Here is a 20,262-nt window from a genome sequence, read left to right as displayed (position 1 = left end):
TGGACACAGTCCCCGTCCCACATGGAGCACACAGTCTCAATCCCCATTTTACAGATGAGGGCACAGAGAAGTCAAGTAGTTTGCTCACGGTCACACAGCAGACAAACGGTGGAGCCGGGATCAGAAGCCAGGCCCTTCTGACTCCAGGCCCGTGATCTATCCATGCTGCTTCTCTATAGGAAGAGGATGGGGGACAGTCAATTGCATCTATTGAGCGCGTACTGTGTGCAGAGCACTGTACTTGGCACTTGGAAGAATACAATATAACAATATAGCAGACACATTCCCTGCCCACAATGAGCTTACAGTCTAGAGGGTGAAGGGAGGTTGCCATACACCACCGAGTGCCTACTGTCTGCAACGTTTGGGAGAGTGCAATATAAGAGAGAAAGCCCTGTCTCTTCCTTTCTTCTCCCCCCCATTCTCTTCTTTTTCTCCTACTCCCTCTTTTGTTAGACTTCCCCATATGGTAGCTCCTCCCTTATTTTGGGGTTACTAAAATTAAGAAAGGGAAGCAATTACACACACAAATATGGCATACGTCATCTGCGGTGTATGGCTAGTTGCTTAGTTTGGGAGATATTAGAACACAATGGGTTAGGAGTTTGAAGTTGTTCGGAAACTTAAACGCAAGAGTAGAGGTCTAGCGTGGCATTCACAAATAAAACACTGTCCCTGCTGGAACACACCATCTGATTAAACCCACAAGCTATTCAAATTTGGTAAACTATAACCTAAGAAAAATACTATCCATCAAGGGTATCTATTGAGTGCTTACTGTGTGCAGAGCACTGTACAAAGCGTTTGGGAGAGTACAACAGAATGGTGGAAATGTTCCCGACTCACAGCGATCATACTAGTTGACATATATTACAAACCAACTCCTTATAAAAATTCATGTGCTCTGCAGAGTCTGAATCATTTCACTGTAGCGTTCAAGTTTTCAAATGATTGTTGCCATCCACAGAGCTTAAGAGTTGCAAAACTAGAAAATCTCATGTACTACACTGTTGGCAGCCATAGCTATTTTATTTTCTGTCGATACACTACAGAGTATGTCCAAAATTTTTTTGCGGTATTTTTTAAGCACTTACCATGTGCCAGGCACTGTTCTAAGCGCTGGAGTAGAGGCCAGATATTCAAGTTGGACACAGTCCCTGACCCATATGGGGCTCATAGTCTTCAACCCCATTTTCCAGATGAGGAACCTGAGGCCCAGAGAAGTGAAATGACTCCCCCAAGGTCACGGAGCAGACAAAGCGGCAGAGTCAGGATTAGAACCCAGGTCCTTCTGATTCCCAGGCCCGGGCTCTAGCCACTAGGCTATTCTGCTTCTCACTGCACTGAGCCCCCTTTTTCCTCTCCACCTTCCCATCCCCCCGCCCTACCTCCTTCCCCTCCCCACAGCACCTGTATATATGTTTGCACAGATTTATTACTCCATTTATTTTACTCGTACATATTTACTATTCTATTCATTTTGTTAATGAGGTGCACCCAACTTGTACTTCCCAAGCGCTTACTACAGTGCTCTGCACACAGTAAGCGCTCAGTAAATACGACTGAATGGATGAATTTAGCTTTAATTCTATCTGTTCTGACGACTTGACACCTGTCCACATGTTTTGTTCTGTTGCCTGTCTCCCCCTTCTAGACTGTGAACCCACTGTTGGGTAGGGACTGTCTCTATATGTTTCCGACTTGTAGTACCCAAGCGCTTAGTACAGTGCTCTGCACACAGTAAGCGCTCAATAAATACGATTGAATGAATGAATGGCTAAACAAATGCTTATTTTCTGGAGAGTTCTGGCAACAACTGTTGAGTTTCGTTCAATTATGCTATCTATATTTCACTTGTTAATGCTCTGGCGTGCCGGAACTGAACTAAACTCATTTTACGAATCCACTGGACCGCTAGAAATAGAGGATTGCTCTCAGCCACCTACCAACCTTCGCTGAGACAAACAGGCAGCCTGCAGACCTGGTTACGATACAGTACATTCCTGTTTAAAACTGCTCCTGAGCTAAAGGTATTTGAAATGTTACCAAGATGTGAATAATAAAGGCTCCTACTTCACCTATTCTTCTGATTAGAGCAGGGATTCAGGCCATTAGTCTTCAGGCCTGCCTAGCTGCTTGCGGGAAAGTAAATAAACAGCAGGCTTAATTGATGAGAACTGCTAAGTGAAATGGAAGCTGGACATTTTTCCTCAAAAGCACACGCCGTCAAGTCCAGTTCCAGAAGGGAGAGTGGCTTGGCAATGGGCTGGGAGGAGAGGGGTGAGCGCATCCATTTAGGGGCCCGAGGGGGCTGCCACAGGCTGATGAGAAATTGCCGTCGGTGGCCAACGGGCTCGACAGGTCAAGAAGGATTCAAGCTGAAATCAATCAGGGGCACTTACTGACGGCTTACTATGTGCACGGCGCTGACTGAAGCGGTTGGAAGAGTGCGATACAACAGAATTAGCAGAAACGTTCCCTGCCCGTGACGACCTTCCAAAACTAGAGCACCAACTTGTACTGCCCAGGCGCTTAGTACAGTGCTCTGCACACAGCAAGCGCTCAATTAATACGATTGATTGATTGATTGATTGAGGAGCAGCAGCAGCATTGCAGCCTCTAAAATCCGTGCAAAGTCCCCGCAGATTCCCCTGACCCCAGACTTGTTGGATCCTGAATTACTTGGCTGGCTTTTTGCTTCTCAAAATGCTAATTTCAAATGGTACTAAGCGGTGGGGTAGCTACAAGCTAATCAGGTTGGACACAGTCCATGCCCCACACGGGGCTCACAGTCTTCATCCCCACTTTGCAGATGAGGGAACTGGGGCCCAGAGAAGTGAAGCGACTTGCTCAGGGTCACACAGCCGACAAACTGGGATTAGAACCCAGGTCCGCTGACTTCTAGGACTCTTTCCACCACGCCACGCTGCTGTCTCTTGTGTTGTTTTGCATTTACATTATTTCATCTTTCCTACCCCACCTGATTTTTAGACTGTGAGCCCCTGGAGAGCCAGGGACCAAGCCTAATTCCCCGTTGCAGATTTTTCTCTCAGCATTTAGTACAGTGCTCTGCACACAGTGAGCACATAATATCGCTGCTAGCACAACACATCGGTATTTAAGCTGACTTGTGAGCAGGGAATGTGTCTATGAACACCGTTGTATGGTACTCTCCCAAGCCCTTTCCTCTCCATCCAAACCGCTACCCTGCTCGTTCAATCTCTCATCCTATCCCGACTGGATTACTGCATCGGCCTCCTCTCTGATCTCCCATCCTCCTGTCTCTCCACACTTCAATCCATACTTCACGCCGCTGCCCGGATCGTCTTTGTGCAGAAACGCTCTGGGCAAGTTACTCCCGTCCTCAAAAATCTCCAGTGGCTACCAATCAACCTATGCATCAGGCAAAAACTCCTCACCCCCGGCTTCAAGGTTCTCCATCACCTCGCCCCCTCCTACCTGACATCCCTTCTCTCCTTCTCCAGCCCAGCCCGCGCCCTCCGCTCCTCCGCCGCTAACCTCCTCACCGTACCTCGTTCTCGCCTGTCCCACCATCGACCCCCGCCCCACGTCCTCCCCCTGTCCTGGAATGCCCTCCCTCCACACATCCGCCAAGCTAGCTCTCTTCCTCCCTTCAAAGCTCTACTGAGAGCTCACCTCCTCCTGGAGGCCTTCCCAGACTGAGCCCTCTCCTTCCTCTCCCCCTCCCCATCCCCCCACCTTACCTCCTTCCCCTCCCCACAGCACCCTGTATATATGCATATATGTTTGTACATATTTATTACTCTATTTTACTTGCACATATTTATTCTATTTACTTTATTTTGTTAATATGTTTTGTTTTGTTGTCTGTCTCCCCCTTCTAGACTGTGAGCCCGCTGTTGGGTAGGGACCGTCTCTATAGGTTGCCAATTTGTCCTTCCCAAGCGCTTAGTACAGTGCTCTGCACACAGTAAGCGCTCAATAAATACGATTGAATGAATGAACTGATCACCTTGTAACCTCCCCAGCGCTTAGAACAGTGCTTTGCACATAATAAGACCAATGCGGTCTAAGGACCGTGGACGTGGCTTAATGGAGAGAGGCCGGGCTTGGGAGTCAGAGATCATGGTTCTAATCCCGGCTCCGTCACTTGTCAGCTGGGTGACTCTGGGCAAGTCACTTCGCTTCTCTGTGCCTCATCTGTAAAATGGGGATGAAGACTGTGAGCCCCACGTGGGATAACCTGAGTATCTTGTATCTCCCCCGGCACTTAGAACAGTGCTTGGCACATAGTAAGTGCTTAACAAATATCATCATCATCAACAGGAGATGAAAGGATGCACCCAGATTAGCCCCGAGCCTATCAGAGAAACATGAATCAGTAGGCCCGCTAATTATTCCAAGCTGTACCCCACGTTACGGTAACATCGGCAGCGACGGCCAGAGGCCCGGGTGATCGACAACCGTTCAGCAAATCGTTCAGCACCAACGAGGCCAGGCAGGGAGGCTGTCACGGAGAAGTGGCCATGGATACCAGCCTCGACCCTGCCAGCCCACGGCATAGTCCGGGTTCTCGTCCCGTTCTGCCAGGGACTGGGTTTGTTTAAACAAATCAGTTTCCGTGGGCCGGTTCCCTTCCACGGCTATGGGGACAAACCGCTTTTGTCCCTCTCCAAAATGAGGCCATTCAGTAGGAATCATCCACCTAGAGACGCTGAAATGGGAGCTTCTCAAAACGTTTGGCGAGTTGCTTCCTCCCCCCCCCCCCAAGTTGGAGAGAACCATCCACCTAAGGAACTGGAATGCTCCCAACCTCCCAAAGAGGTCTCTGACCTCCTTCCACGTGCGAGGAAACTATCTTTCGGTTTTGCGGTCAGACGGAACACGAGAAAATACAAAGGGATGAAGGTCAAAAATTTTCCTTTCGGGGACCGACGCAAGTGCGGTTGGGCTTCCAAGGACAGAGAGAAATGAGCACGGAAGACAGAAAGGCCGACGGAAACACTGCCACACAGATACGGATTTTTTTTTCCTTGTTTCCTTCCTCTTCCAAGGGCACCCAGCCTCTCCCCTCTCTTCACTCGCTCTTCCTCTCCAAAGCCACCCACTCGCTCTTTCTCCCGATATGGAGAGCGGAGGCCGGGAGGTGAACTGAGGCAATTTCCAAGGGGGTGAACCCGAAGTGCCAAGCTGCTTTGTTCTAGTTTAGCGCCTCGCCTCCCGGACTGCAGTGTCAGGTAAGGATAAATCAGTGACATTTATGGAGTGCTAAACTGTGTGGGGAGCACTGTGCGAAGAACTTGGGAGAGCATACTACGAGAGAGGATACGCATGCTCCCTGCCACAAGGCACTAACAGTCTGGAAGGGGAACCCTCTAGCTCAAAAATTGTGGATTTGATCCTCACCCTTAACCTAAGGGTGACTGTTCCATCCCCCTCCCCTTAATCTATCAATCCATGCATTGGGCATTCCACGGGCCTCAGTCTCCTCCTCCGTAAAATGGGGTTTCAGTAATTGTTCTCCCTCCCCCTTAGACTGTGAGCTCTGTGGGCCACTGAGCTTTAAACACCGAACACTGACGCTAAAACAAGCCTTGAACTCGAATTAAAACAAAAAGACAACCGGTGGATTGAGAAATGAATAAGAGGCCTGGGTCCTGCCAATTCTGCATTTAAGTAAACACGACCCTGAGAGCAAAGGAAAATTGTGATGATGATGGTATTTGTTAAGCAAATAATAATAATAATAATTATTATTATACTGGTATTTGTTAAGCGCTATGTGCCAAACACTGTTCTAAGTGCCGGGGGAGATACAAGGTCACCGGTTTGTCCCACATGGGGCTCACAGTCTTCATCCCCATTTTACAGATGAGGAAACAGAGGTACAGAGAAGTGAAGTGACCTGCCCAAAGTCACACAGCTGACAAGTGGCGGAGCTGGGATTAGAACCCAGGACCTCTGAATCCCAAGCCCATACTCTTTCTACTGAGCCACGCTGATTTATTGTGTGCCAAGCACTGTAGTAAGCCCCGGGGTTGATAGCTGCGCTTAGAACAGTGCTTTGCACATAGTAAGCGCTTAATAAATGCCACCATTATTATGGAAGATAATCATGTGGGATATAGTCCCCTGTCTCTCACTGAGTTCACAGGGAAGGGAGAACGGTTCTTGAAACCCCATTTTACAGAGGAGGAAACTGAGGTGCATAGGCTGCAAGTGACTCACCCAAGGTCTCCCCCAGTAGGCCAATGGCAGCACCGGGATGATTATCATCATTATTTACGGTGGGCATTCAGCACTTACTATGTGTCAAGGACTGTTCTAAGCGCTGGGGAAGATACAAGATTATCAGGTAGGTCCCATGTGGGGCTCACACTCTAAGCAGGAGGGAGAACAGCCACTGGAACTCATCAGCTCTTCCAACTCCCAGGCCTGTGGAGCAGCGTGGCTCAGTGGAAAGAGCCCGGGCTTTGGAGTCAGAGGTCACGGGTTCAAATCCCGGCTCCGCCACCTGTCAGCCATGTGACTTTGGGCAAGTCACTGAACTTCTCCGTGCCTCAGTTACCTCATCTGCAAAATGGGGATTGAGACTGTGAGGGACAACCTGATCACCTTGTTACCTCCCCGGCGCTCAGAAGGGTGCTCTGTACATAGTAAGCGCTTAATAAATGCCATCCTTATTATTATTTTTATAAGGTAGGTCCCACGTGGGGCTCACATTCTAAGCAGGAGGGAGAAAAGGCATTGGAACTCATCGGATTTTCCGACTTCCAGGCCTGTGGTCTTTCCACTAGGACACATTGCCTAAAAAAAAAAAGGCATCGGCAAGGACCTGAGCCGCCGGTCAGAAGTGTGAGATACACCTGCGGACAATTACCCTTGGAGCATTACCCCTCCGTTCCAAAGAGATTGGCCGTCTCCGATCGCTAGGAATGGGCAAGGCTATGACAAGCAATTGAAATATAGTGACAATAATGCATTGATTTAACCACGTTTTGTCTCGGACCTTAATGAAATTTTACACAGGGATGATCCCGGGCACTTGGTTATTTCCTGTGTTTCTCGAAAGGCTGCTGAATTTGGAAAGGTGCAAGAAATGATCAGATGCCTCTTTTTTTAAAAAAAAAAACTTGCTGATGATATTGGGGTGGTATTAAAAACTGGCATTACCCTTGGAGCAAGCTTCCAAGCCTGCCCCGATGACCTCCGCATCGCTTCCTTTTAGCCCGTCGCTCTCGGTTCCTGACAGTACAAGAGACAAATCCAACAAGTGAAGAGCAGAAAACTAATATCACAGAAGCACCTTCATATGGAAAGAGAAATTTAAAAAAAGCAAACACCCTACTGCATCTTGAGATTAATAGAGAAGGTTAGAAGTTCCCCACTACACTTCTCCTCAGCGGTGTCACAGTCTATACAGCAGTGTACAGTGTACGCTGCTATTTTCTTGCTTTTCAGAGCCTGACAACCGCTCTAAGTGTTTTTCCTCAGATCGAGCCGCCAACTTTCACCTTGCTGTGTAGCCTCACTTCAAAAGGGGTTTTAGTATTTCCGGATCTAAGAGGCGAAAAAAATAATTTTGTTTGGGCCGTCGCTCCGTTAGAGAAAAGTAGCACAATCCGAGTCCAAAAAGCTGTAAATCTCAACCGAAAGAGTATGCGCTTAGAACGGTGCTTTGCACATAGTAAGTGCTTAACAAATGCAATCATTATTATTATGCTCCCGTTTTTAATACCACCCCAATATCATCAGCAAGTTTTTTTTTTTAAGAGGCATCTGATCATTTCTGGCACCTTTCCAAATTCAGCAGCCTTTCGAGAAACACAGGAAATAACCAAGTGCCTGGGATCATCACCGTGTAAAATTTCATTAAGGTCCGAGACAAAACGTGGTTAAATCAATGTATTACTGTCACTATATTTCAATCACGTGTCATAGCCTTGCCCATTCCTAGCGATCGGAGACGGCCAATCTCTTTGGAACGGAGGCAAAACATTTTTCATTCCAAGAGCCTCTTCGATTTGCGTTTGGGGATTTGGATGGCACCATGTGCAGCCTGGCTTCTGTCAAGTTCTACCATCCCAACATAATGTGGGCATTTTTCCCTATCCCTGCTCTTTTAAAAGTGCACACGCCCCGGGGCTCAGTTTCCCAAAAAAATCCCGTGACCCAATTGCGTCCCATCTCCTGTAACTCGGGCAGCTTTTGGTCCCCCTCTCCATCCCCCTCATCTTACCTCCTTCCCTTCCCCACAGCACCTGTATATATGTATATATGTTTGTACATATTTATTACTCTATTTATTTATTTATTTATTTTACTTGTACATATCTATTCGATTTATTTTATTTTGTTAGTATGTTTGGTTTTGTTCTCTGTCTCCCCCTTCTAAACTGTGAGCCCACTGTTGGGTAGGGACTGTCTCTATATGTTGCCAATTTGTACTTCCCAAGCGCTTAGTACAGTGCTCTGCACACAGTAAGTGCTCAATAAATACGATTGATGATGATGCTGCTGATTCACCCCGCTATCAGATCCCGAAACAGCCAGCCAACCAGCCACTCCATGGTATTTACTGAACGCTTCCCGTTTGCAGAGCACTGTACTAAGCGCTTGGAAGACTACAACAGCGAAGCAGCGTGGCTTCATGGAAAGAGAGCCCGGGCTTTGGAGTCAGAGGTCGTGGGTTCAAATCCCGGCTCCGTCACCTGTCAGCCGTGTGACTTTGGGCAAGTCGCTTCACTTCTCTGGGCCTCGGTTATCTCATCTGCAAAATGGGCATGAAGACTGTGAGCTCCACGTGGGAGAACCCGATTACCTTGTAACCTCCCCAGCGCTTAGCACATAATAAGTGCTTAATAAATGCCATCATTATTATTATTATTATTATTGCAGTGAAGTAGACACGCTCCTTTCCCTCGAAGAGCTTAGGATCCAGAGGTGGCGATGGGCATTAAATAATAACAATAATGATAATAATAGCTTGTTTTGTGCTTACTCTATGGCAGGCACTGTACTACACCTTGGGGTGGGCATGCGTAAATTGGGTCGGACACGGTCCCTGTCCATGGGGAACCTGATGACCTCGTGTCTCCCCCAGCGCTTGGAACAGTGCTTGGCACGTAGTACCATGGCTCAGTGGAAAGAGACCGGGCTTTGGAGTCAGGGGTCGTGGGTTCAAATCCCGGCTCCGCCACTTGTCAGCTGTGTGACTCTGGGCAAGTCACTTTACTTCTCTAGGCCTCAGTTCCCTCATCTGCACATAGTAAGCGCTCAATGAATAAATATGATAACAAATACCATCATTATTGTTATTACTACTACTACTGCTATTACTATCATCACTATCACTATAAAATGGGGATGAAGCTGCGATGGGCCCAATTAAAGAAGGACACACACACACACACACACACCCCGACACCCACGCTGTGAGCCTGCTGGTGGGCAGGGGTCGTCTCTCTCTCTCTCTCTGTTGCTGTACTGGACTCTCCCAAGCACTGAGCGCAGTGCTCTGCGCGCGGGAGGCGCTCAGTAAATAGTCAGCACGACGACGAGGGTACTTGCACTTCCCCAGCGCTCAGTGCGGCGCTCTGCACACGGTCAGTGCTCCGTAAATACAACGGAATGAGTGAGTGAGTGAGTGAATGAGTTTGTTCAGCACTGACTAGGTGCCAAGCCCTGTTGGAGGCGCTGGACACAACTCAATGAGTGAGTGAGTGAGTGAGCGAGTGAGCGAGCAAGTGAGTGAGTGAGTGGAGGGCTGAGTTGAATGAGCGCCCTGCCCGCGCTGTCCCGGGCCGGAGGGAGGAGCGGGAGGAGGAGCAGGTGGAGGAGGAGGGAGGAAGAGGGAGGAGGAGGGGGAGGAGGAGGAGGAGCGGGAGGAGGAGCAGGAGGAGGAGGAGGAGGAGCAGGTGGAGGAGGGAGGAGGAGGAGGAGGAGGAGGAGGAAGAGGAGGGGGAGCGGGAGGAGGGAGAAGCAGGAGGAGGAGGAGGAGGAGGAGGAGGGAGGAGGAGGAGGGGGAGGAGGAGGAGGAGGGGGAGGAGGAGGAGGAGGGGGAGGAGGAGGGGGAGCGGGAGGAGGGAGGAGGGGGAGGAGGAGGGGGAGCGGGAGGAGGGAGGAGGAGGGGGAGGAGGAGGAGGAGGGGGAGGAGGAGGAGGAGCGGGAGGAGGAGCAGGTGGAGGAGGAGGAGGAGCAGGTGGAGGAGGGAGGAGGAGGAGGAGGAGGAGGAGGAGGGGGGAGCGGGAGGAGGGAGAAGCAGGAGGAGGAGGGAGGAGGAGGAGGAGGAGGGGGGAGCGGGAGCAGGGAGGAGGAGGGGGAGCGGGAGGAGGGAGGAGGAGGAGGGGGAGGAGGGAGGAGGAGGGGGAGGAGGGAGGAGGAGGGGGAGGAGGAGGAGGAGCGGGAGGAGGAGCAGGTGGAGGAGGAGGAGGAGGGGGGGGGGGAGAGCCCGCCCGCCCGCAACGACCGAAAACCTGCAGAAAAAGTTTCCTGGGGCCGCGGCCGGCGCCTCCCCCTCCTCCAGCTCTCCCTCCTCCTCCTCCACCGGGTGGTCCTCCTTCTTCCTCCCTCTCTCCTCTGGGTGGTCCTCCTCCTCCTCCCCTCCTCCCCCGGGTGGCCCTCCTCCTCCTCTCCTCCTCCTCCCTTCCTCTTCCTCCCCAGGGTGATCCTCCTCCTCCTCCCCTCCTCCCTCGGGTGGTCCTCCTCCTCTCCTCCTCCTCCGGGTGGTCCTCCTCCTCCTCCTCCTCCTCCCCTCCTCTTCCTCCCCAGGGTGGTCCTCCTCTCCTCCTCCTCCTCCTCCTCCACCGGGTGGTCCTCCTCCTCCTCCCGCTCCCCCTCCTCCTCCCCCCCCCACCGGGTGGCCCTCCTCTTCTCCTCCTCTCCCACCGGGTGGTCCTCCTTCCCCCTCCTTCTCTCCTCCGGGTGGTCCTCCTCCTCCTCCTCCTCCCCTCCTCCCCCGGGCGGTCCTCTTCCTCTCCTCCCTTCCTCTTCCTCCCCAGGGTGGTGGTCCTCATCATCAATCATCATCAATCGCATTTATTGAGCGCTTCCTGTGTGCAGAGCACTGTACCAAGCGCTTGGGAAGTACAGGTCGGCAACATAGAGAGACGGTCCCTACCCAACAGTGGGCTCACAGTCTAAAAGGAGTCCTCCTAAGAGGAGTCCTCCTCTCCTCCCCTCCTCCTCCGGGTGGTCCTCCTCCTCCTCCTCCCCTCCTCCTCCTCCCCCGGGTGGTCCTCCTCCCCAGGGTAGTCCTCCTCCTCCTCCTCTCCTCCTAGTGATCCCCCTCCTCCTCTTCCTCCCCTTCCGGGTGGTCCTCCCCCTCCCGTCCTCTTCCTCCCCTTCCGGGTGGTCCTCCTCCTCCTCCTCCTCCTCCCCCTTTCCCCCCGGCCCTCCGTGTGTGTGTGTGTGTGTGTGTGTGTGTGTGTGTGTGTGTGTGTGTCCGCGCGCGGTGTGCGGTGTGTGTGACCTGGCAGCGGCAGGCTCCTGGGCAGCGGGGCGGGCGGGGGCCGCGGCGGCCCAGGGTCGGCGCTGTCGTCGGCGCTGTCGTCGTCGGCGCTGTCGGCGCCGTCGCCGGCCGGAGCCCCCGCGGGCGCAGCAGCAGCAGCAGGACGGAGGCCGCCTCCCGGACGCCCCGCTCCGGCCACAGACCCCACGGCGACCGCATCGCCGCCATCCTCTGGGTGGTCCTCCTCCTCCTCCTCCGGGCGGTCCTCCTCCTCCTCCTCCTCCCGCTGGTCCTCCTCCACCTCCTCCCCCCCCGCCGGGCCCCGCCCCTCGCCCCGCCAGGACCAATCACCGACGGCCCCGCCTCTCAAGACCACGCCCCATCCCCGCCAAGGCCAATCACCGGCGGTCCCGCCCTTCGAGACCCCGCCCCTTTTCACGACACGCCCCTCCAGACCACGCCCCTCATCCCCGCCCGACCCAGTCACCGACGGCCCTCCCCTCCTCTAGACCACGCCCCGTATCCCCGCCTGGCCCAAATCACCGACGGCCCGCCCCTCTAGACCACGCCCCGTTCTCCCCGCCAGGGCCAATCACCGGCGGCCCCGCCCCTCCAGACCACGCCCATCCCCTCCGGGCCCAATCATCGACGGCCCCCGCCTTGCCGGGACACGCCCCGCCCCTCTAGACCACGCCCCTACCCCCGCCAGGGCCAATCACCAACGATCCCGCCCCTTTCCGCGACACGCCCCTTCCAGACCACAACCCCTTATCCCCGCCCGGCCCAATCACCGACGGCCCGCCCCTCTAGACCACGCCCCTTCTCCCCGCCAGGACCAATCACCGGCTGCCCCTCAAGACCACGCCCCTTTCCGGGCCACGCCCACCCCCTCCGGGCCCAATCACCAATTGGGGGGGGGGGGAGATGCAAGATGATGAGGCTGTCCCACGTGGGACTCACAGTCTTTTAAAACCCATTTCACAGACGAGGTAACTGAGGCCCAGAGAAGTTAAGTGACTTGCCCGAGGTCACACAGCAGACGCGGTGGTGCTGGAATCAAAACCCGTGCTCTTTCCACCGCGCCATGCTGCTTCTCCTATTTACTAAGCGCTTACTGTGTGCAGAGCACTGTACTGAGCGCTTGGGAAAGTGCAATACAACCATAAACGGTGACACTCCCTGCGCACGGCGAGCTCACAGTCCAGAGGAGGGGAGGCAGACATCAATATAAAGAAATAAAATGACAGCTATATATCCAAGGGCCGTGGGGCTGGGACAGGGAGAAGAGCAAAGGGAGCGAGTCAGGGCGACGCAGAAGGGAGTGGGAGATGAGGAAAAAGGGGGCTTAATCTGGGAAGGCCTCTTGGAGGAGATGAGCCTTCCCCTATTTATAAAAATAGATTTCCAAGGTATCCTATTTCTACCCCTGTTGGATTACAGTGGCCAAATCCAAGCCTCCTCTTAGCCCTGACCTGTCAGCCCGTTACGTTGCCAACTTGTACTTCCCAAGCGCTTAGTACAGTGCTCTGCACACAGTAAGCGCTCAATAAATACGATTGATTGATTGACTGATTGATTGACTGATTGGTGGGCAGGGAATGTGTCTGTTTATTGGTGAATTGGAATCTCCCAAGTGCTCAGTACAGTGCTCTTCACACAGTAGTACAGTGCCGGGCACATAGTAATCACTTAAATACCATTAAAAAGCAACATAGGGAGAGATTTTACCAAGCGGGCCTTTTGCCACCACCATCACAGTAAGAAGGAGGGACTAGAACATTAACCCTTCGACCTTCTCTTCCCACTACGGAGTAGTGAAGAAAGCAAGAAAAGTGGCTTCTTTTCTCAATCTAAGAAGATGAGTTTAGTATCCGAGCCCTCCAACACAAGTGCTTACTGAACTCTGGCCTCCCGTGTACGGTCAATCAATTTTTTTATTAAAGCACTTATTAAGCGCTTACTAGGTGCAAAGCACTGTTCTAAGCGCTGGGGAGGTTACGAGGTGATCAGGTTGACCCACGGGGGGCTCACAGTCTTCATCCCCATTTTACAGATGAGGGAACCGAGGCCCGGAGAACTTGCCCAAAGTTACACGGCTGACGAGGGACGGAGTCAGGATTTGAACCCATGACCTCTGACTCCAAAGCCCGGGCCCTTTGCCACTGAGACACGCCGCTTCTCCCACTGCTGAAATCAACTGTACTTCGATCAGACAGAAACTGTCCTTGAGAACACCAGGAAGTGGTTATTGAAAAGAGGCGCGGATTCCAACTTGAAAACAGCCCCTTGCTTCTGCTTGAACGCTCCGCGATCGATCAATCGTATTTATTGAGCGCTTACTGTGTGCAGAGCACTGTACTAAGCGCTTGGGAGGTACAAGCCGGCAACATATAGAGACGGTCCCTACCCAACAGCGGGCTCACAGTCTAGAAGGGGGAGACAGAACAAAACAAAACATACTAACAAAATAAAATAAATAGAATAGATATGTGCAAGTAAAATAAATAAACACCCGCAACATCCCTTCATATATTTATGTCGCCGATTTGTCCTCCCCAAGCGCTTAGTACAGAGCTCTGCACACAGTTCATTCATTCATTCAATCGTATTTATTGGGCGCTTACTGTGTGCAGAGCACTGTACTAAGCGCTTGGGAAGTGCAAGCCGGCAACATATAGAGACGGTCCCTACCCAACAGCGGGCTCACAGTCTAGAAGGGGGAGACAGAGAACAAAACCAAACATATTAACAAAATAAAATAAATAGAATAGATATGTGCAAGTAAAATAAATAAACATCCGCAACATCCCTTGGAGAAGCAGCGTGGCTCAGTGAAAAGAGCCCGGGCTTTGGAGTCAGAGGTCATGGGTTCAAATCCCAGCTCTGCCAATTGTCAGCTGTGTGACTTTGGGCAAGTCACTTCACTTCTCTGGGCCTCAGTTACCTCATCTGTAAAATGGGGATTGTGACTGTGAGCCCCCTGTGGGACAACCTGATCACCTTGTAACCTCCCCAGCGCTTAGAACAGTGCTTTGCACATAGTACGTGCTTAATAAATGCTATTATTATTATTATCCCTTCGTATATTTATGTCGCCGATTCGTACTTCCCAAGCGCTTAGTACAGTGCTCTGCACACGGTTAGCGCTCAATAAATACGACTGAATGAATGAATGAATGAAAGTATACTTTCCAAGAATGGGAGAGAATTGCCTGGTCGACACTGAGGCCCCAGCTGGCATTCTCACTAGGTCACAAGTCAGTCAGTTGTATTTTCTGAGCACTTTCTGTATGCAGAGCACTGTACTAAGCGCTTGGGAGAGTAACAGACACCTTCCCTGCCCGCAACGAGCCGCCCTGGTCGTCCTCGGCAAAGCGTTCTAGTTTCAGCGAGCCCAACTCTTTTGTGCACAGCGTCGCCGACATGAAACCAGAAGACAAATGAAGCTACCGAGTTATGAAATGGAGTGTGTTCTGAAAACGGATATTTCTTTTCAGAAACCAAACACAGTTTCAACAGACACTTCAAAACGCCAAAGACCCATTAAAACGCTGCGACACACAAGTTCAACGCAGAATGGCATCTTCCCCCCGGCCAGTAAAATGACCGTCACCTGGTAAAAACATCAACTGCGACGCACAAACAAGCAAAATATTTTTAATTAGTAAGCTGATCATAAATAAATCCACCTCAAAGATCGAACAGAATTACAAAGAGTTTGGTGTTTCTTCTGTGGACTCAATTCTTAATGTGTTAAATCAGTCATTTCCTACCTGGGACAAAAAGATCTGTCATCGAACACCCAACAACGTAGCACACTAAGCGGTTCATATTCTGTAGTTACATTTTTTACATTTTTTTTGTTTTGTGTGTGTGGTTTTTCGTCGTTTTTTTTTTTTTTTTTACAAACGTAACACTTATGTACAGTATATAGTTTATCTCTACAGGTCATATATTGAAATTCTCTAGGCTTCACTGGGAAAATGTTGAAATCAATGAATACGAATCATTCCTTGTTAAAAAGTAATTCATATAAACAAAAATTATGGTACCGCTGCCTGCTGGCATCTGTCAAAGTTCAGGTCCAGAAATGTTCTAGTAAATGTAAGAAAAAGACTGTTATCTAATTTTCCATTAAGAAATATCATTCCACACAGCTACATCAATTTGCCAGCTTGCAATAAACAGAGCACTCTACTGCTGCACTATCAGAAATGTGTATAAACCACTTGAAAATGTAGTTAGTGAATCAGCGTCATCGTTGCTATCCTTTTTATTTTAGGCAGGCGAAAATCTGTCCAGTTCTTCGGGATTTCTTCCTTTTTTTTTAATCCCTTTAACTGCCAAAGCCTCAGACAGGGTGCTGGGCATTTGAGAAAAAAGAATAATGCGTGCTTTTTAAGCTTCCTAAATGCTCTTCTGATAGTTTAGTCCTGAATCTAAGGTCGTGGATTATTTTCTTCCCGTCTGTTCCTCTTCACTTACACATCTGCTGCTGCACGTGAAGCAAGAATTCATAGTAAGAGAAGGCAGCCTCTGTCCTGTCTTCCACTAAATGGTGGAAAAAGTCAGTCTTAGCAGGACTCTCGTCTCTGAAAAAGGAGAGGAAAACATTTCAGCTCAACAATGCTCATTCCAAAACACCCCAGCGAGCCTCGTGTGAAGGAGATTGAAAATGGTACTCATCATTATCATCAATCGCATTTATTGAGTGCTTACTGTGTGCAGAGCGCTGTACTAAGCGCTTGGGAAGGACAAATTGGCAACATATAGAGACAGTCCCTACCCAACAGTGGGCTCACAGTCTAAAAGGGGGAGACAGAGAACTTCTCATTTCCTCTCCCACTCTCTTCTGCAAACAGGGCCTAGTGACAAGAGCACCGGCTTGGGAGTCAGAGGACGTGGGTTCTAATCTCCGCTCTACCACCTGTCTGTTGTGTGACCTTGGACAAGTCAGTTAACTTCCCTGGGCCTCAATTCCCTCATCTGCAAAATGGGGATTAAGACTGTGAGCCCCACGTGGGACAACCTCATTACCTTGCATCTACCCTAGAGCTCAGAACAGTGCTTGGCACATAGAAAGCGCTTAACAAATACCATTATTATTATTATTCTGCATCGCTAAAATCTGCCTGTTCCTCCCTCAGCCCCATCGCACTTTGGTCCGTATCTGTTATTTATCTGCTTTAACAACCGTCTCCCACTCTAGACCGTGATCTTGTGGGCAGGGAATGTGTCTACCAACTCTGTTACAGTGTCCTCTCCTGAGCACTTAGTACGGTGGTCCGCACACAGGAAATGCTCAATAAATACGACTGATTGACCGATTAATTGAGAGTGGAGAGGGAAGAGGGACAGAGTCCTGATGAGAGTAACTTAAATGGTCAGAAGGTTCTGCTGGATGCAGGAAGGACTGGATAACCACTGAAGGCTTTTGAGGAATGGGGAAACGATACAGAACGGCGTTTCCGAGACACGATCCAGGCAATGCAGTGAAGCCTGGTCTGGAGAGGGGGAAGATCACACTGTGGACAAGGAATATGTCGGCTACACTGTACTCTCCCAAGCGCTTAGTTCAGTGCTCAATAAATGAGGATGATGGCATTTGTTATGCGCCAAGCACTGTTCTAAGCGCCGGAGGAGATACAAGGTAACAAATGTGACCGGCTGACAGACTGACCAGAGGCAGGGAGATCGGTGAGGAGGCAATCAAGCAGGATGTGGTGAGCGCCTGGACCAGGGGATGGCTGTGTGGATGGAGAGGACGGCGAAGACCGGGGAAATGTCGCGGAGGAAAAAGTGACTGGATTTAGCAACGGCCTGGATGTGACAGTTGGCAGAAAGGCCAGGGGAAAGAGACTGAGAAAGAGCGACCACAGAGATTGGAGGAAACTGTCAGGAAAACCAAGATTAGATCCTGCCACACTGCTGCTCCTATTCCTCGTCCTATTCCGCCCCGTGCGTCGGCCGCCTCCAAGACCAGCCTGCCTCCCGCCTCCTTTCCAGTCGATGGTTCACTCTACTGCCTGGACCATTTTTCCGGAATGTCTCCCGACCCTCACGGAGCTCCAACGGACACCCGATCCTCTCCGCATCCGGTAAAAAGTCCTAACCCGTGGCTTTAAAGCACACAATCGGCTCTCTCTCTCTCTCTCCTGTTACAGTCCAGTATGGGAGCTTTAGGCCTTTCAAGCCAACCAGTTCACAATGTCTTCCTCTTGTCTCTGTCAATGCTGAGCTCTTGGTCCCACCATCCCTTCTGGCTGTGGATGGAGAGGACGATCCCTTCCCTCCCCTTTCACATCCAGCGGACCACTGTTCTCTCCATCTCTCCGTGGACATCCCGTCTTCTGCCGAAGGCTTTCCCCGACTCATCTCTGATTTTTTCCATTTCCCCACTTCTGTATCACCTAGGCACTTGGGCACTTACCCTACCCCCTCCCCTGGTGCACTTATTTACACATCTTTTATACTCTTATTGCTTCCCCTGACCTGTAATTCATTTTAGTCTCTGTTTCTCATGACAAGGTCAGTCAACCTGTGAGTGAATACATTTCCTGAGCACTTACTGCGTGCAGGGCACTGTACTAAGCGCTTGGGAGAGTATGATATAACAATACAACAGACACATTCCCTGCCCACAATGCCCACGGTCTAGAGGGAGACGCAGACATTAATATAAAAAATAAATTACAAGATATGTACAAAAGTGCTATGGAGCTGGGAAGGGGGATGAATAAAGGGAACATGTCAGGGCGAGAGGGCTAAGTCGCGGAAGGCCTCTCGGAGACGTGCCTTCAGTAACGCTTTGAAGGGGGGGAAGAGTGATTGTCATCTGATATGAGGACATGAGGAGGGAAGGCATTCCAGGCCAGGGTGTAAGCTCCTCCAGGGTGGGGATCAGGTCTACTATCTTTATTATTACTATTATATTATTATTATTATTATTATATGTGTCAAGCACTGTTCTAACCACTTGAAAGTTTCTAAGGGCTCTATTCTACTTTCCCAAGTATCTGATTCAGTGAAAGTAAAGTTACGGTAAAGAGTGAGGGTTCAATAATTATTACCGATTGATCGATAAGAGGTACCATTAGGTAGCTGCCCCTAATATCAAATAATAATAATAATAATGATGATGGTATTTGTTAAGCGCTTCCTATGTCCAAAGCACTGGGGAGGATAGGAGGTGATCAGGTTGTCCGACAGGCCGGGGGGGGGGGCTCACAGTTTTAATCCCCATTTTACAGATGAGGTAACTGAGAGAAGTTAAGTGACTTGCCCAAAGTCACACGGCTGACAGTTGGCAGAGCCGGGATTTGAACCCGTGACCTCTGACTCCAAAGCCCGGGCTCTTTCCCCTGAGCCACGCTGCTTCAAAGGCTCTAAGGCACTCGATCAGCTCTCTCCCTCCTACCTGATGTCACTGATATCTACTGGCTCCCAGCCCACACATTTTGCTCTTCTAACACTTTCTGTACCTCCATCTCATCTTTCCTGCTGCCGACCCCTAACCCATGTCCTCTCTCTGGCCTGGAATTCCTTCCCCATTCATCTCAAACAGATCAGCATTCGCCCCATCTTCAAAGCCCCGCCAAGAGGCCTTCCCCGACAAAGCCCTCCTAATTCCTACTCACCCATCCCCATGTCACCTCTCCAATTGGATCTGTACCCTTTAAGCACTCGTTATTCACCCCACTCTCAGCTCCACAGAGCTTACATGCACATCCTTCCACTGTGCCACTCTAGCCCGTGAGCCTGTCTTCTACACTGTGAGCCCATCATTGGGTAGGGACTGTACCTGTTGCCGAATTGTACTTTCCAAGTACTTAGTACAGTGCTCTGAACACAGTCAGTGCTCAATAAATGCAACTGAATGAATGAATTACCCCTTTGGGTAACTTATTTGACCATCTGTCTCCGCCTTTAGACTGTAAGCTCCTTGTAGGCTGGGATCATGTCTACCAACTCTACTGCATTATACTCGCCCAAGAGCTTAGTACGGTGCTCTGCACATGGTAAATGCTCAGCAGATACCACTGTGACTGACTGATTGATTAAAGGTGGTTGAGAGGTCAAGAAGTACTAAAATCGCGTAGAGATGGTTTAGATTTGGCAAGGAGGAAATCTTGAGTGACTTTGGAGGGTTTGGTTTCACCAGTTTCTCTTTCACGGGAGTGTGGTTTTACATTAATTAAATCTTGTTTAAGACAGCATTCATTCATTCAATCACATTTATTGAGCGCTTACTGTGTGCAGAGCACTGTACTAAGCGCTTGGGAAGTACAAGTTGGCAACATATAGAGACGGTCCCTAACATATACATATTCCCATATTCCCATCTTCAAGGCCCTACTGAGAGCTCACCTCCTCCAGGAGGCCTTTCCAGACTGAGTCCCTTCCTTCCTCTCCCCCTTGTCCCCCTCTCCATCTCCCCCATCTTTCCTCCTTCCCTTCCCCAAAGCACCTGTATATATGTATATATATGTTTGTACATATTTATTACTCTATTTATTTATTTTACTTGTACATTGCTATTCTATTTATTTTATTTTGTTAGTATGTTTGGTTTTGTTCTCTGTCTACCCCTTCTAGACTGTGAGCCTGCTGTTGGGTAGGGACTGTCTCTACGTGTTGCCGACTTGTACTTCCCAAGCGCTTAGTGCAGTGCTCTGCACACAGTAAGCGCTCAATAAATACGATTGATTGACTGATTGATATAGAGACGGTCCCTAGCAGACACAAAATATACCATACGCAGTACTTCCAAATCAGAGTTCTCACTGAAATTTCAAAACCAACTTCTCTGATGTAAGGATTACAAAAGAAAA

The 20,262-nt window shown here is 50.3% G+C and overlaps 2 protein-coding genes across 3 annotated transcripts in view; both read right to left on the bottom strand.

Annotated features, from left to right (window-relative positions):
* MCUB (mitochondrial calcium uniporter dominant negative subunit beta) overlaps window positions 1-11,527 on the bottom strand; it is a 72,799-nt gene extending 61,272 nt beyond the window's left edge. Inside the window, exon 1 of the mRNA XM_038755170.1 lies at window positions 11,453-11,527. The gene's annotated coding sequence lies outside the window, so the exon portion shown is untranslated. The remainder of the gene's footprint in view (window positions 1-11,452) is intronic.
* Window positions 11,528-15,072: 3,545 nt separating this feature from the next.
* SEC24B (SEC24 homolog B, COPII coat complex component) overlaps window positions 15,073-20,262 on the bottom strand; it is a 109,484-nt gene continuing 104,294 nt past the window's right edge. For both annotated transcript variants that reach the window (XM_038755099.1, XM_038755098.1), the window contains one exon: window positions 15,073-16,023. In XM_038755099.1, coding sequence (XP_038611027.1) covers window positions 15,909-16,023 — 115 coding nt within the window. In that variant the 3' untranslated portion in view covers window positions 15,073-15,908. The remainder of the gene's footprint in view (window positions 16,024-20,262) is intronic.

Source organism: Tachyglossus aculeatus, chromosome 12 (genome assembly GCF_015852505.1).
Source record: "Tachyglossus aculeatus isolate mTacAcu1 chromosome 12, mTacAcu1.pri, whole genome shotgun sequence".
In the NCBI taxonomy this organism is placed as follows: Eukaryota; Metazoa; Chordata; class Mammalia; order Monotremata; family Tachyglossidae; genus Tachyglossus; species Tachyglossus aculeatus.
The sequence above is the reverse complement of the archived record's forward strand: the minus strand, read 5'-3'. Positions and strand labels throughout refer to the sequence as shown.